The 16,689-nt window shown below is 46.2% G+C and overlaps 1 protein-coding gene across 54 annotated transcripts in view; it reads left to right on the plus strand.

The window, feature by feature from the left end:
* The window catches only part of Ank3 (ankyrin 3, epithelial), a 493,951-nt gene that overhangs the window by 450,726 nt on the left and 26,536 nt on the right, over positions 1-16,689 (plus strand). For 30 of the 54 annotated variants that reach the window (XM_011243299.2, XM_011243291.2, XM_011243290.2 and 27 more), the window contains 4 exons: positions 1,872-9,551; positions 10,161-10,235; positions 13,884-14,015; positions 15,144-15,287. In XM_011243299.2, the coding sequence (XP_011241601.1) occupies positions 1,872-9,551; positions 10,161-10,235; positions 13,884-14,015; positions 15,144-15,287 (8,031 nt within the window). The remainder of the gene's footprint in view (positions 1-1,871; positions 9,552-10,160; positions 10,236-13,883; positions 14,016-15,143; positions 15,288-16,689) is intronic. The other 24 variants (NM_146005.3, NM_170688.2, NM_170689.2 and 21 more) reach the window with 4 other exon arrangements.

The raw sequence follows: 16,689 nt of genomic DNA on the forward strand, positions 1-16,689 counted from the left end.
AAGCATTAGGGTGTTTTGCCCGGGTAAGGTCCCCTTAGCGCCTCTGCTTTTAGTAAGGGGTGAAGGAGGCTCTCATGCCCTCAGCACACCCCACTGTCACCATAAACTGTTGCCTTTTTTGGGACAAGACTGTACTCATCTCTGGCGTGGGACATTTGTTAGCCCTTGGCAGGCATTGCAAACCTGTAACCACAGTGATTGGCTTTATTTACGGAAGCAGCGATGGCTAAGCTTGCATGTGTGGTGCCCCATGTGCGCCCACCTCATGTGTGGGTTTCTTGCCTGTTGTGGGAAGAATGTTGGTATACGTTGGTATCATCAGGTCCACTTTTCCTCGTGGCTGTTGCACGTTCATGAACTAGCGATTATGAATTCGTAATAAGTATTATGAATATTCTAGAGCGGCACCAGACTGATTCCTTTGCATTAGGGAAACATGTTATGTTTGTGTCTTAGGGCACTGTAGGTACTTGATATACAGGGTCTTCAAAAATATTTATGCTCTTTTAGACACCCCCCACCATGATACCTTTTGAGAGTCAACAATACTATGGGGGTAAAGCTATAAATTATGTTCTCCTTATAATAAGCAAACCCCAGACACAGATTCTTCTGTAGATCTATTTAATAATGTATCACACCATTGCCCCAAATCTCAAAAGGTACCAAGACTTCAGGACTCATGGAAAAAGTGTACTCTTCTTTCCAATTGTTCATGAGAAAGTATTTCTGGACATTCTATATACTGTGCATAATAATACTGCTTTAAACTGTATTACCTTCCTGGCTTGTTTGCCACGATGAACCGCGCATGATCAGATGTTTTCAGTTGCTTTGCTTGCTCTGGTAACCATGAACATACTTTCTGTTTTTTCTGCGCCCCCCCTTCTTGTATGTATGTACACATGCATTTTAAATATCATTTCATACCACATTTTCTCCCCCCCCCCGACCCCCCATTAAAAGGAATATACTGCATGGAAGAGAGTCAATGCAAACATTCCTTTTTCATTGTTTTAAGTTTGTGGTTGACAGCTATGACTCAGACAATTTCTTGCTCTTATTGGCTTTTTTACGGGTGTGAAAACAATACCACGTTGTGCATGGAAGAAACAGATTTAAAAATTCCAGTGGCTTCACGGTTTGCACACCAGTTGCCTGTCTCTTACCAGTTACCTTGGAGCTCTGCATGATCAAGCTTGAGTGGTTTCTATTTTTCTTTTTTTTTTTTTTTTTTTTTTCTGGAAAGGGAAACAAACTAAACCAAACCAAACCAAAACAAAACCAAACCAAGTTTTAAATATTTAGCTTGTGGGTTCACATACTGAAATGGTTCTAACGAGGTGCAATCGATGGTGGACGAGCCGTAGCAGAGGGGACATTCGAGAATCTTGAGATGCTGCCTGTGGTTGCACAAAGCAGACATATGTACGTGAACAGGCAAAACAGAACGCTTGCTGCTATTGCTAACCCAGCACACGAGAAAGTCAATAGGACGTAAGGAGGCGTTTTCCACCGTTCCCCTTCTGTCTGTCTGCACTTGGCCCGTGTTCCTCCTTTGCATCATTGGCCCGTTTGGCTGCTCTGTGTCCTCCCTGTGTCTCATTCCACTCCCCAGTTCTTCTTTTACCTGGTCATCAGACCCCTCGTGTTCCTCCATGTATTTTTTTTTCTCTTTCGCTCAAAAATCATTTTTTTCCTTATTTTGCCTCCCCCATCCCAAATCATGCAAACAACTGTACTTGCTTCTGCGATATTTCAAAGTTTACTGACCAATTTTTTTTCTCTGGTCTCTCTGTTTCTCAACCATTTTTGTTGATTTTTATTTATTTATTTATTTTTGTGTTTGATTTTCATTTTAAAAATTTAAGAAACAGTTGAACGGAGTTCAGGAACAGCAAGATCCCTCCCCACCACTTATTCACACAAGCCATTCTTTTCTACAAGACCATACCAGTCCTGGACCACGGCTCCAATCACAGTGCCCGGGCCGGCCAAGTCAGGCTCCTTATCCAGCTCTCCCTCTAACACGCCGTCAGCTTCTCCGTTAAAATCCATATGGTCTGTCTCGACGCCTTCTCCGATCAAATCCACGTTAGGCGCCTCAACTACATCTTCAGTCAAATCCATTAGCGACGTGGCGTCTCCTATTAGATCTTTCCGGACAGTTTCTTCGCCAATAAAAACGGTGGTGTCGCCGTCTCCGTACAATCCCCAGGTTGCCTCTGGTACCCTTGGGAGGGTTCCCACCATCACAGAGGCCACACCCATAAAGGGGCTGGCTCCCAACTCAACTTTCTCCTCTCGAACTTCTCCTGTGACGACCGCAGGGTCTCTGTTGGAGAGGTCCTCCATCACCATGACACCCCCTGCCTCCCCCAAATCAAACATCACTATGTATTCCTCAAGCTTGCCATTTAAGTCCATTATCACATCAGCGACACCACTGATCTCTTCCCCTTTAAAGTCAGTGGTGTCTCCGACCAAGTCTGCAGCTGATGTCATCTCAACAGCTAAAGCTACGATGGCATCGTCTCTCTCCTCCCCCTTAAAGCAGATGTCCGGACATGCAGAGGTAGCGCTAGTCAATGGGTCTGTTTCTCCTCTGAAGTACCCTTCGTCTTCAGCTTTAATTAACGGATGCAAAGCCACTGCCACATTACAGGACAAAATTTCTACAGCCACAAACGCTGTGAGCTCGGTGGTGAGCGCAGCCTCTGACACGGTGGAGAAAGCGCTCTCTACCACGACAGCCATGCCCTTTTCCCCACTCAGGTCGTATGTTTCTGCAGCCCCCTCGGCTTTCCAGTCCCTTAGAACTCCCTCTGCAAGTGCACTGTACACCTCCCTCGGGTCCTCGATAGCTGCTACTACCTCATCTGTAACTTCATCAATAATCACAGTGCCAGTATACTCGGTAGTCAATGTTTTGCCAGAACCAGCACTGAAGAAACTCCCAGACTCTAACTCGTTCACCAAGTCGGCAGCGGCTTTGCTGTCGCCCATTAAAACATTGACTACGGAGACACGCCCTCAGCCCCATTTCAATCGAACTTCATCTCCAGTCAAGTCGTCTCTGTTCCTGGCGTCCTCGGCCCTTAAGCCATCAGTACCATCTTCTTTATCTTCCAGCCAGGAGATCTTAAAGGATGTGGCCGAGATGAAGGAAGATCTCATGAGGATGACTGCCATACTGCAGACAGACGTGCCTGAGGAGAAGCCATTCCAAACCGACCTCCCCAGAGAAGGGAGAATAGACGATGAAGAACCTTTCAAAATCGTTGAGAAAGTGAAGGAAGACTTAGTCAAAGTCAGTGAGATACTCAAAAAGGACGTGTGTGTCGAGAGCAAAGGGCCACCCAAGTCCCCGAAGAGTGACAAAGGACACTCTCCAGAGGATGACTGGACAGAATTTAGTTCTGAGGAAATACGAGAAGCCAGGCAGGCTGCGGCCAGTCACGCCCCGTCCCTGCCTGAGAGAGTACACGGGAAGGCCAACCTCACTAGAGTCATAGACTACCTGACCAATGACATCGGGAGCAGCTCACTGACCAACTTAAAGTACAAGTTTGAAGAGGCTAAGAAGGATGGAGAGGAGAGACAGAAGAGGATTTTAAAGCCAGCCATGGCCTTGCAGGAGCATAAACTCAAAATGCCGCCGGCCTCCATGAGGCCTTCCACCTCTGAGAAGGAACTGTGCAAGATGGCTGACTCTTTTTTTGGAGCAGATGCCATCCTAGAGTCTCCCGATGACTTTTCCCAGCATGACCAAGATAAAAGTCCCTTGTCTGACAGTGGCTTTGAAACCCGCAGTGAGAAAACACCTTCGGCCCCGCAAAGTGCCGAGAGCACAGGCCCTAAGCCGTTATTTCACGAAGTCCCCATCCCCCCTGTCATCACAGAGACAAGAACTGAAGTGGTCCATGTGATCAGGAGCTATGAGCCCTCTTCTGGAGAGATCCCCCAGTCCCAGCCAGAGGACCCCGTGTCTCCCAAGCCTTCCCCTACTTTTATGGAGTTGGAACCAAAACCCACCACCTCTAGCATCAAGGAAAAAGTAAAAGCATTTCAGATGAAAGCCAGTAGTGAGGAAGAGGACCACAGTCGGGTTCTAAGCAAAGGCATGCGTGTCAAAGAAGAGACTCACATCACCACGACCACCAGGATGGTGTATCACTCCCCTCCTGGTGGCGAGTGCGCCTCCGAAAGGATTGAGGAGACCATGTCAGTCCATGACATCATGAAGGCCTTTCAGTCCGGGCGAGACCCTTCCAAAGAGCTGGCAGGGCTGTTTGAACACAAGTCGGCCATGTCTCCAGATGTTGCCAAGTCTGCTGCTGAGACCTCAGCCCAGCACGCAGAGAAGGACAGCCAAATGAAACCCAAACTGGAGCGCATTATAGAAGTGCACATCGAAAAAGGTAACCAAGCCGAACCCACTGAAGTCATTATTAGAGAGACCAAAAAGCATCCCGAGAAGGAAGTGTCTGTGTATCAGAAAGACTTATCCCGGGGAAATATTAACTTAAGAGATTTTCTGCCAGAGAAACACGATGCTTTCCCCTGCCCCGAGGAGCAGGGTCAGCAAGAAGAAGAAGAGCTGGCAGCCGAAGAGTCCTTGCCTTCTTATCTGGAATCCTCCAGAGTAAACACTCCAGGGTCCCAAGAAGAAGATAGCCGCCCTAGTTCCGCACAGCTCCTGTCCGATGACTCTTATAAAACACTGAAGCTTTTGAGTCAGCACTCCGTAGAGTATCATGACGATGAGTTGTCAGACCTAAGAGGGGAGTCTTACAGGTTTGCTGAGAAAATGCTTCTCTCAGAAAAGCTAGATGTGTCTCACTCTGATACCGAGGAGTCGGTGACAGACCATGCAGGACCCCCTAGCTCAGAGTTACAGGGGTCTGATAAGCGATCCAGAGAAAAAGTAGCCACTGCCCCCCCAAAAGAAATCCTCTCCAAAATCTATAAAGATGTATCTGAAAATGGGCTAGGGAGAGTGTCTAAAGATGAGCATTTTGAGAAACTGACAGTGTTGCACTACTCGGGCAATGTCAGTGGTCCCAAGCATGCCATGTGGATGCATTTGTCTGAGGACAGACTAGACAGAGGTAGAGAGAAGCTGATGTATGAAGATAGGGTGGACAGGACCGTGAAGGAGGCGGAAGAGAAGTTGACTGAAGTGTCGCAGTTTTTTCGTGACAAAACTGAGAAGCTAAACGATGAACTGCAGTCCCCGGAGAAAAAGCCACGCCCCAAAAACGGCAAGGATTACTCCTCCCAGAGTTCCACCAGCAGTAGCCCCGAGAAAGTGTTAACGGAGCTGTTGGCATCCAACGATGAATGGGTTAAGGCCAGGCAGCGTGGCCCGGATGGACAAAGTGTCCCTCAGGCTGAGGACAGGAAGGCACCCAGTAGGTCCAACAGCCCTGAGAACAGGGTCCCTACCCAACAGAGCGAGGATGACCAGCCTCCAGAGGAAGCCAAAAGAACTGTCGTTGCTCAGAGCAGGGGACAAGAAGGACCCCAGTCTGGATTTCAGCTCAAACAATCGAAACTCAGTTCCATTAGATTAAAATTCGAACAAGGGGCACGTGCCAAAAGTAAGGATCCACCTCACGAGGAGAAACATCTGGACGGGCCGTCCCGAATCCCGGTTAAGAAAACTCAAGAAACCAAACTGCCCACGCACCCAGGTTTTGCTAGAGAAAAACAGCAGAAGGCTGTAGATCCCCTAGAGGAAAGAGTGCCAGTGCAAAATGATGTTACGGTATTCAAAGCCGACCATGCCCAAAGCAATGAGATCGTTACAAGCAAATCTGGCTCCGGCAATGGCAAAAGCCACAGAACTGAGATGTTAAGTAAGGCAATGCCTGACTTCTTTCCTGAGCAACAGGTTGAAGACTCAGCCTGCCCCATAACATCAGATCTAGAGACCAAGGGACCGTGGGACAGAAAGGTCTTTAGAACATGGGAAAGTTCTGGGGCCAATAACACTAAGGCCCAGAAAGAGCAACTCTCCCATGTGCTCGTTCACGATATAAGAGAGAATCACGCTGGTCGCCCTGACGATAGTGAGAACGGTGACCCAAAGAGTGGATTTATGTATGTGACTGAGAGAGAACACAAAATGTTAACGAACGGCTCTCTCTCAGAAATTAAGGAAATGAGTGTAAAATCTCCCTCCAAGAAAGTGTTATACAGGGAGTACATTGTTAAAGACGGGGACCCTCCCAGCAGCGCTCTCAACCATCCCCCCAGGAGAAGTGAGAGCTCGCTAGCATCTCACATTCCCATCAGGGTCACAGACGAGAGGAGGATGCTGTCGTCAAACATCCCCGATGGGTTTTGTGAGCAGTCAACATTTCCAAAACAAGAACTATCCCCAAGAGTGTCCCGGCCAAGTATGAGCGAAGGGGTAGTTGAGAGCCAGCACTTTAACTCCGTAGACGATGAAAAAGTTACCTATTCCGAGATCAGCAAAGTTTCCAAACATCAGAGTTACCTAGCTCTTGATGAAACCGAGACCTCTCCCACCAAATCTCCCGACTCATTAGAGTTTAGCCCAGGGAAGGACTCTCCCTCTAGTGATGTGTTCGACCACGGTTCCGTGGATGGGTTGGAGAAGACAGAGGGGGGGAAAGAGATCAAAACCTTACCTGTCTATGTCAGCTTCGTGCAAGTGGGGAAACAGTACGAAAAGGAGCTCCAACCAGGAGGTGTAAAAAAGATCATCAGTCAGGAGTGTAAGACGGTGCAGGAAGCCAGGGGGACCTTCTATACAGCTAGACAGCAAAAGCAGCCTCCGTCTCCCCAGGGCAGTCCAGAAGATGATACTCTAGAGCAAGTGTCCTTTCTAGACAGCTCTGGGAAGAGCCCTTTGACCCCGGAAACTCCCAGTTCAGAGGAAGTGAGTTACGAGTTCACATCTAAGACACCAGACTCACTCATAGCTTTTATACCAGGACAACCCAGCCCGATTCCCGAGGTTTCAGAGGAGTCGGAGGAGGAGGAGCCCAAATCAGCCCCACTAAGGCAGGTGACCGTGGAGAAGGAAACAGATCGTGACGTGAGCAAAGACTCTATCCAAAGACCCAAATGTAACCGAGTTGCCTATATTGAGTTTCCCCCTCCTCCCCCGCTGGATGCTGACCAGATGGAATCAGATAAGAAACATCAATATCTCCCCGAAAGGGAGGTTGACATGATGGAGGTCAGCCTTCAGGACGAGTCTGACAAGTACCAGTTGGCCGAGCCAGTCATCCGAGTGCAACCCCCATCACCAGTCCCTCCCGGTGCCGAGGCCAGTGACTCCAGCGATGATGAGTCCTTGTACCAACCAGTCCCAGTTAAAAAATACACCTTCAAGTTGAAGGAAGTTGACGAAGGGCAGAAAGACACGGCGAAGTCCAAAACCGCCGCCACAAAAGCTTCCAACCAGAAAGAGGCAGATGGTAACGGGAGAGAGGGCGAATCTGGCCTTGACTCCCCTCAGAACGAAACAGCTCAAAATGGAAACAATGACCAGTCTGTCACAGAGTGTTCCATTGCGACCACGGCTGAGTTTTCTCATGACACAGATGCCACGGAGATAGACTCTCTGGATGGCTATGACCTACAGGATGAGGATGACGGTCTAACAGAGAGCGACTCTAAACTCCCAAGTCAGACCATAGACACCAAGAAGGATGTTTGGACGGAGGGCATTCTGAAGCCGGCTGACCGCTCTTTCAGTCAGAGCAAACTGGAAGTTATTGAGGAGGAGGAGGGGAAAGTGGGGCTGGACGAAGAGAAACCATCACCTTCTAAAAGCCCATCATCCGACAGAACCCCAGAGAAGGCCGATCCCAAGTCAGGGGCCCAGTTTTTCACCCTGGAAGGCAGACACCCGGACAGATCAGTGCTCCCTGATACTTACTTCAGTTACAAAGTTGACGAAGAATTCGCCACTCCTTTTAAAACAGTGGCGACCAAAGGTCTCGACTTTGACCCTTGGCCCAATAACCGAGGGGACAATGAAGTTTTTGACGGTAAATCTCGGGAAGATGACACTAAGCCATTTGGTCTGGCGGTGGACGACCGCTCGCCGGCAACCACCCCTGACACAACGCCAGCCAGAACACCAACTGACGAAAGTACCCCAACTAGTGAGCCTAACCCCTTCCCATTTCATGAAGGAAAAATGTTTGAGATGACTCGCAGTGGTGCAATTGACATGAGCAAGAGAGATTTTGTGGAAGAGAGGCTCCAATTTTTCCAGATTGGTGAGCATACTCCTGAAGGGAAGTCAGGGGCCCAGGGGGAAGGGGATATGGTCACTGATACCCCACAGCCACAGTCAGGGGACACCTCGGTAGACACCAATCTAGAGAGAGATGTAGTGGCACCTTCAGTCGACCCCAACCCCAGCATCCCGAGCAACGGAGAGTGTCAGGAAGGCACAGCCTGTAGTGGCTCTCTGGAGAAGTCGGCAGCTGCCACTAACACCTCAAAAGTTGACCCCAAGTCACGCACGCCTATAAAAATGGGAATTTCTGCATCTACCATGACCATGAAGAAAGAAGGCTCTGGAGAAGTGACAGATAAGACAGAGGCTGTGGTGACCAGTTGTCAGGGGTTAGAAAACGAAATCGTGAAAGAGATCTCGAGTGCACCCAGTAGCCAGGTGGGCATTAGGCCCCAAGAGAAACACGATTTTCAAAAAGATAACTTTAATAACAACAATAATCTGGATGCTTCCACTATGCAGACAGATAACAGCACAAGCCACATAGTTCTGACAGGACGCGCTGCATCCACTTGCACCACAGAGGAAGCTAATCCAGTAAAAGGCTCAGGAAAGAGTCCAGGGACTCAAGGACACTCCAGCAGAGAGTCTCGGAAGGAGCCGATAGGGCTTAGGCGGAAATCCAAGCTTCCTATAAAGGCCACCGCACCAAAAGATGTCTTCCCGCCAAACCATAAGGCAGACAGTAAAACAGGTAAACCGAGGCAGGTTGGTCAATATGAGAAACACAAAGCCCTTCCTACTTCTTCATGTTTAGATGCCAAGTCCCGAATTCCCGTCAAAAACACACACAGGGAGAACCTAGTTTCAGTCAGAAAAGCATGCGCCACACAAAAGCGAGGGCAGCCAGAGAGAGGCAAGGCCAAACAGCCTCCATCCAAGTTGCCAGTAAAGGTAAGATCCACCCGTGTCACCGTCACCACCACCAACACCTCCACCACCACTACCACCACCACCACCACCACTACCACCACTACCGTTAAAGTTACAGAAAGTCAGCTTAAGGAGGTATGTAAACATCCCATTGAATATTTTAAGGGAATTAGTGGCGAGACCCTAAAACTTGTGGACCGCCTCACTGAAGAAGACAAAAAGATGCAATCGGAGTTGTCTGATGAGGAAGAAAGTACCTCAAGGAACACGTCGTTGTCCGAGACTTCCCGGGGCGGCCAGCCTTCAGTTACCACGAAGTCTGCTAGAAATAAGAAAACAGAGGCACCGCCCTTAAAATCAAAGAGAGGAAAGGCCGGCAGTAGGAGGACTGGTGAGAACGAAGGCAGACAGGTTTCTTGAGCTCTCTTTGCTCACGACCTGGAGAAACAGCATAGTCCGTAAACACTTTCCGACTCGTAGACCCTAGTGCATGACCTGTCGTGACTTGCTTGTGGAGTGGTTGAACCGTAGCTTCTCATTCTGTCATCGTCATCTGTGTGTGCTGTCCTAGATCCTCTCCTCTCCTCTCTTAATCCAGCTACACCGTAGAGAGCTAGGGAAGCATGCTTACACTGGAGTCATCCGAGATGGGAACGGTTTTCTTTTCTCTTGTGCTCGTGGGTATGACTCTGTCAGAGCCAAGGCACAGACTGTCAGATTCCATCGTAGTGGCCGCCGCCCACGCGTGACTCTTTGACCCGTGGCGAGGGGGCAAGCTCGCCAGCATGTTCGATCTCATTACATTCCGAGCATCCATGTAATCTGGCATTCAGCCTGAGGCGGGTGACAGACGAATCCCTTGCGTAGGTGACTAGGACACATCTGAGTACACAGCATTAGTAATGTCAGTCTCTGTAAGAGCCGAGTACCGCGAAAAGCAATTTTCCAGTGGCGTGTCTTACCTGGCGATTTGTTTTAATTGAGAAATTGTAAATCGTAGGTCCGCAGAGTCCTTGTGAGCGGACGGATATCAGGATGGCGATAGTAGCCGATCACCTGGGACTTAGTTGGACAGGTAAGTCTGTCTGCTCCTGAATGAAGCAGGTACCCTTCCCCAATGCCCTTGTCTTCAACACCTGAAAAAAAAAATCATTGTGTCCATCTGTAAACTGTACTCACAAGCAAAGAGTAAAGCTTTATCCAGAATTCTACCCACCTGACGATTCCTGATAGCAACTGTACACTCTTAGTGTTTTCTGTATAGATACAATAAGAGGATATAAAATTACATCTTATTTTATTTTAAACCCTTTCTTCATGGGGCCATTTCCATAAAAGAATAGTCTTGTATTTGAGGGCACATGCCTTTGGAGCATAGAATAAAACCCAGCTAAGACTACATAACTAGGATGTCCCATTGTTAAAACTGAATTCTTGCTGGGCGGTGGTGGCGCACACCTTTGATCCCAGCACTTGGGAGGCAGAGGCAGGTGGATTTCAGAGTTCAAGGCCAGCCTGGACTTGAGAGTTCCAGGACAGCCAGGGCTATACAGAGAAACCCTGTCTCGAAAATACAAACAAGCAAACAACAACAACAAAACTGCACTCTTAGCAAATGGCTTGATTACCCCCTGCCCTGGTCTAAGCAGTTGTAGACACGTCCCTTAGCCTCCCTAGACTATGGTATCTACCCAATCACTATGCCTTTCGTGGACTGATGCTTTTAAATGAACTTCCCATCATGCCTCAGGATTTGTTTAAAAGGAAAACCTTGTTTTACTTTGACAACAGAGAGCAAACGTTATTTTTGATACTTCTATGAAAGAGGAAACAAAGAAATGAAAGTTTTGATTATAACTTAGTTTTTGGAAAAAGGGGTAAGTAGATGAAATAGATGGTGATTGGCAAAGGTTCTTGAGTTTTGTTTTGTTTTGCTTTTGTTTTTTTTTTTTTTTTTTGGTTTTTGGTTTTTGGGGTTTTTTTTGTTTTTGTTTTTGGTTTTTTGGTTTTTTTTTTTTTTGAGACAGGGTTTCTCTGTGTAGCCCTGGCTGTCCTGGAACTCACTCTGTAGACCAGGCCTGCCTCTGCCTCCTAAGTGCTGGGATTAAAGGCGTGCACCACCACACCCGATGTTCTTGAGTTCTATGAAACCATTACAGTCCGAGTGATGGAAAGGAAATACCCAACCTTGTTTCACATCAGCGAAGTCAAATGTGGGGCTGGATCTACCAAGCAATTAAGCTTTGTAGTGTCGATCCTAACAAGACTCCCAAATCCTGACTCAATCCACAAGAAATTTGAAGTTTCCTAAACTGAATATACTTTTTAAACACACAAAGACCTTAGAACACTCCTCTGAAAAAATACAGGAACAAATGTTTCATTTCTTTTATGACTACAGACCATACATAACTAGGCTATTAAAAATGATTAATATCATGTCTTTAAGGTCATGATACATATACATGTATACATGTGCATATATATATGATGAGCTACTGCATCTGTTCTCGTGTTATACCATTATCAGCTGTTAACCAGGCCATAAGAAACAGAGTCACCGTGTTTTTCCTTTATATGCCTCAGACACACACACACACACACACACACACACACACACACACACACACAACCATATCACCAAGCCTTCCTTAGTCTCTGCTCGAGATAAGCTGCTAATGACCAGGGGCTTCCCGGAACTCTGGTATGTCAGATGTCTGAGTGGTCCCCTGAAGGCTGATGGGAGTTAGTAGTGGTTTGCATGTGTAAATATTTCCCTACAAAGTCCATATTAACAACAATTCTGGCATGGGTCGCTCACCTGAAAATCCACATTCTTTGAGCTGATTTTTGCCTTATTACTGAATACCTGCTAGATTTTCCTTCACATAACAGGACAGTCCTTAGTTTTTTGGCAATGTGACACAAAAGGACCCAGATGAGCTAGGGACAGAGCTCAGTGGCCTGGCATACTCAAACCCTCAGTTCATCTCCAGGACTAGAAAAGAAGAAATAAAATCAGGTCTTCCTGGGTCTGAAGAGATGGCTCAGCAGTTGAGAGCACTGGCTGCTCTTTCAGAGGACCCTGGTTCAATCCCCAGCACACATGTGACAGCTCACAACTGACTGTAACTCCAGTTCCAGGAGATCCAACACTCTCAAACCGATGCACACATTAAATTAAATTAAATTAAATTAAATTAAATTAAATTAAATTAAAAATAAACAAGTCCTCCTGTTCTGATTTTCTCAAAATCAATATTCTTCAGTCTCCCAAGCAATAAATAATGTTTGCTCTTAAAGAAATGGAAGGAGGAATTAAAATTGGAATTTTCTTCTTCAATTAGAACTACTGTATGATCAGTGAAGACTTTTAGAAAAATTACAACATCTAAGCAAACAAAACGTAAACATGTCTCTTGAAACCATCGTTAGTAAGCTCTGATCATTAAACTAATCTTCAGATCTGTTTGCAACTAATACATATTTTGTAGTTTTTTTTATATAAAATTAATGCCCTCTGATCTTGGTTCTGATGGATAAATAGCATATCAAATTTAGACGTGTGATAACTACTATGCTGAAGAGTCACAGCTCGGACTTAAGCTTCTGCTGTTGTTAAATGGATTATAAAGAAAAGGACCTGTGCACACATGTGCTGAGCTAAGTGTTGTGCTGAGGAGGGCTGGTTTCACTTACAGAAACAAACATTTTATATGATATCTAACTGTCCGCCATGATCACAGAGAACTTAAAACCTCAATTTCATGTCAGCAGACTTCCTCCTTTTGTTCATCAAGGGGGACACTCGTCAAGCTCACAGTAGTTCTAGTCTGCAGGAGACACCCGTGTGGGCAGATCACTTGATAAACCTCCTCATCCAAACACGGGGACTTTTAGGATTTCTGAATGCGTTTTTGCTGAGCTGTCAGAAATGTTGGACAGGAATAGATCTTGGCCAGTCGCTTTCCATGGAAGCATTTCTTCGTGTTTCTTACTTACAGTCAGGAAGGGAATGCCTGCTTGGTAACTGTACTCTAAAGAGGTAAACGCTGAAAAGATGTCTCCTTTTCCCAAGTCTCCCTCCATTCATACTGAGCTCAATCCTTCTCCTATGCAGGTTCTAGGGGTCGGGCTCAGACAATCAGGCTTGGTGGCAGGTGCCTTGTACCTGCTAAGCCATCTTGAGGGCCCACATTAAGTTCATCTTTCTCTTTACTTGTAAGGTGTTTTGTTTTGTTTTGTTTTCTCCACACAAACGGCTGCAGATCGAGTATGAGATGCCCCACCCCCACCCCCAGAGTCATCTCTTCACCTGAGTGCATGAAACTCGAAGGCCTAGCCACTGGAATAGCAAATGAGTAAGACGTGTATACAGTAGGACTACTTAGAGCCACCCGCCTGCTGTCTCAGTGTGTGCTTAGGAGTGGTGTGCCCCCATCTCATCTCAGTCTGCAGAGAATTTCAGGTTAAATCAACAAAACCCAGCAACATCCTCTCTGTAAACCCCAAGAATCTTTAAAACTGGTTTCTAATGGGAATTTGATTGTAAGTAATTCTCAGGAGACTCTCATCACAACCTGCCTGTAAAACCAGCTACCGTAGGGCAACGCCCGGTGCTCACTGAGGGCTTTGGGGGAGGAGGGGGGGAAGGTGTTAGGTGACTTTGATGAACTACATGTAAAGTAAAATATGCCCCTTCTAACTCTCTCTCTCTTTACAGAGCTGGCAAGGGAACTGAATTTTTCAGTGGATGAAATCAACCAAATACGTGTGGAAAATCCCAATTCTTTAATTTCTCAGAGCTTCATGTTATTAAAAAAGTGGGTGACCAGAGACGGAAAGAATGCCACAAGTATGCTCTAAATTATTTATCTTCATTTTTCAAAACCACAGAGGGTCAATATTTGAGAGAAATCCACTGTTGGGGCTCATTTTGGGATTGTCCGTGTCCTGTAACTTTATGTAGCAGCAAGGGTGGAATTAGCCAAGTATCTAGAGCAATGGTTCTCAGCCTGTGGGTCGCAAGCCAAACAGAGTCAAAGCCCCTTTCACAGTGGTCACCAAGGCTATCAGAAAACACTAATATTTACATCATGATGATTCACGACAGTAGCAGAATTAGTTATGAAGTAGCTACAGGAATAGTAGGAATTGAAGGGGCTCAGTCTGGGAAGGTTGAGAACTGCTGCCCTAGAGTGGCGAACTTGATAAGTAAGCGCTGGTGTCCCAGTGTCCTGTGCTTAAGCTTTCTGGAAAGCAGATGGCAGGGAGTAATTTGCATTTTGTATGGTCCTCTTCCCATACCTTCTAGAAATGGGGGGAAAAAAATACTAACTCTTATGTCATGGGATGGTCATCAGAAATGGCTTGAAATTACTGCTCTACCCAGGGGCAGGTGTAGAAGGATACAGTTGGGTACAGAGGAGGATGGGACACAACTAGGGGAGCTAGCCAGTTGTACCCAGCTTGGCCTGGGGCAGTGGAGAAGCCTTTGCTATATAACTGGGTTTGGGTAGATGGTAGTGATGGGTTTGAGGCACCCAGCCCTCACCCATCACACTGTGGGGTCAATTACTGTGGCTTTGCCTCGTCGGCCTGACCTTGGTAGTTTATTAAACTGTTCAGCATGGATATAAGGATGAGATATGAACATTTTTGGGAATCAACAGAACATGATGCTGAATTAGATCTCCTAAAGGAGTCCAGATGTTTGAAGACCATCCACCTTGTCGCGGCAGGATGAACGCTGGGACCTCCACAGATAGCTTTCAAGTTGGGATTCTTCCCTGGTTCCCTGGGCTATCCAAAGTAGTGGGTGATCTGTGATCTGCTCGAGCCGAGCAGCAGTAAGGGTGGGGCTGGAATGCTAGCATAGCTGCAGAAGCCGTAGTTTGGGGTTTTGCTGGGTTAACTTGAAGGCAATAGTATCCCTGGGTGGCTCAACCTCTTTTTTCTTTCTTTCTTTTTCCCTCCTCTTCAGCTGATGCCTTAACTTCGGTCTTAACGAAGATTAACCGGATAGACATTGTAACTCTGCTGGAAGGACCAATATTTGATTATGGGAATATTTCAGGCACCAGAAGCTTTGCAGATGAAAACAATGTTTTCCATGACCCAGTTGATGGTAATTGAATTTAGTGTTCGTATTTACTTAATCGTTCGATGAAATCAGGAAAACACTGTCGGACGAGGCAACCGCTCAGCTACCACGGGCACTGTGATTTGCTTGACTTAATTCCCCATTTTCATGGCATCTTGGTTAGGCTAGAAGTCTACAGATCAGCATTCTGCTATCAGAGCAAGCTCAGGAAATACCTCTCTCTGTGTGACACAGAGGATAAAATGTGAAAATACAGTCTTTGGAAGAGCTGTTGTTTCTAGTGCTCAGCACACCCAGATGGTAGAAAACTTAATATCTATAAAGCAAACGAATGCTGTCTTTTCATTCGTAAGTGAGATCAAACCATGAGCCCAGTTTTAAGCAAGTAGGTAATGTGCCGAGCTGCAACACGCTCTGTACTGGCTGGGGTGAATACTGACTCAACTGTGGCAAGCAAGAACCAAGCAACTAGGCATGCACTGGAGAAGTCTACCATCATCCCAGATAGCTCAGTCACTTAACATTCCATTAGCCTTCTTTATACCAGTAATTCCTGGGATGGAGAGTAATATTTGATGTGTGGTTCACAAAAGACAGCATTCTTTCTAATTTGGTGAGTACAGAAATCACTGAGAAATCACCTTTCCTTTAGTTTAATTTAACAATCCACTCCCCCATTAAACAAATAGCCCGTCGTGGAAGAGCATCAGGAAAAACGTAACAGAAGACAGCCATGTTTTTCGAAACTAGTCCCGTCTCACTTCACAAAAGGGAATCCATCCCCACAGTGAGGGTTGAATGGAAAATAAGATGTGCCAAGAACAAGAGTAGCCAGCGATATGTGTCTGTTAATCAAATGTCAAGAAATATGCTGGTGTTATTTTTCCATATTTAACTGGCAAACATAGGCAAACAAGAGCCAAGAGCTTTTTAAATTCTATGTGTCTCATCAGAAAAGTCGACAGAATCTTAGGAAGTGCCCATTTCCTAAAGGTGAAGTGTATCTGTCATCCAGAAAACATTAATACCATGGGTCCTTGGAACACACATGCTCTTGTGAGCCCTGTCTTAGGTGGGAGGCTATATGTTGGGAAAAAATGCATTTGCACTAGGTGAATAGGGCAGATTGAGAATTACTGGCAAGTTACAGTTAGAGCTTCCTCTACTCTTTATTGGGAAAAGCAAATCACAAGTGTGGTTATTCTTGGTTCATCTTCTCTTAACATTGTAATGTTTGAGTATCATTAAAATAAGCTTGTCGTGGCATTTTGTTATTGTAGCGCAATGTTGTGTGGTTCCTTAATTTAATTTTCCAGGGAAAAGTTAGACACAAAATAAGCTTATGCAAACTAAAAATAAATCTTAGCCCGATTTTAACAGGAGGCTCATTTATAGGCAGCTGTAGCCGGCAGGTGTCCACTAACAT

This window comes from Mus musculus, chromosome 10 (genome assembly GCF_000001635.26).
Source record: "Mus musculus strain C57BL/6J chromosome 10, GRCm38.p6 C57BL/6J".
Lineage (NCBI taxonomy): Eukaryota > Metazoa > Chordata > Mammalia > Rodentia > Muridae > Mus > Mus musculus.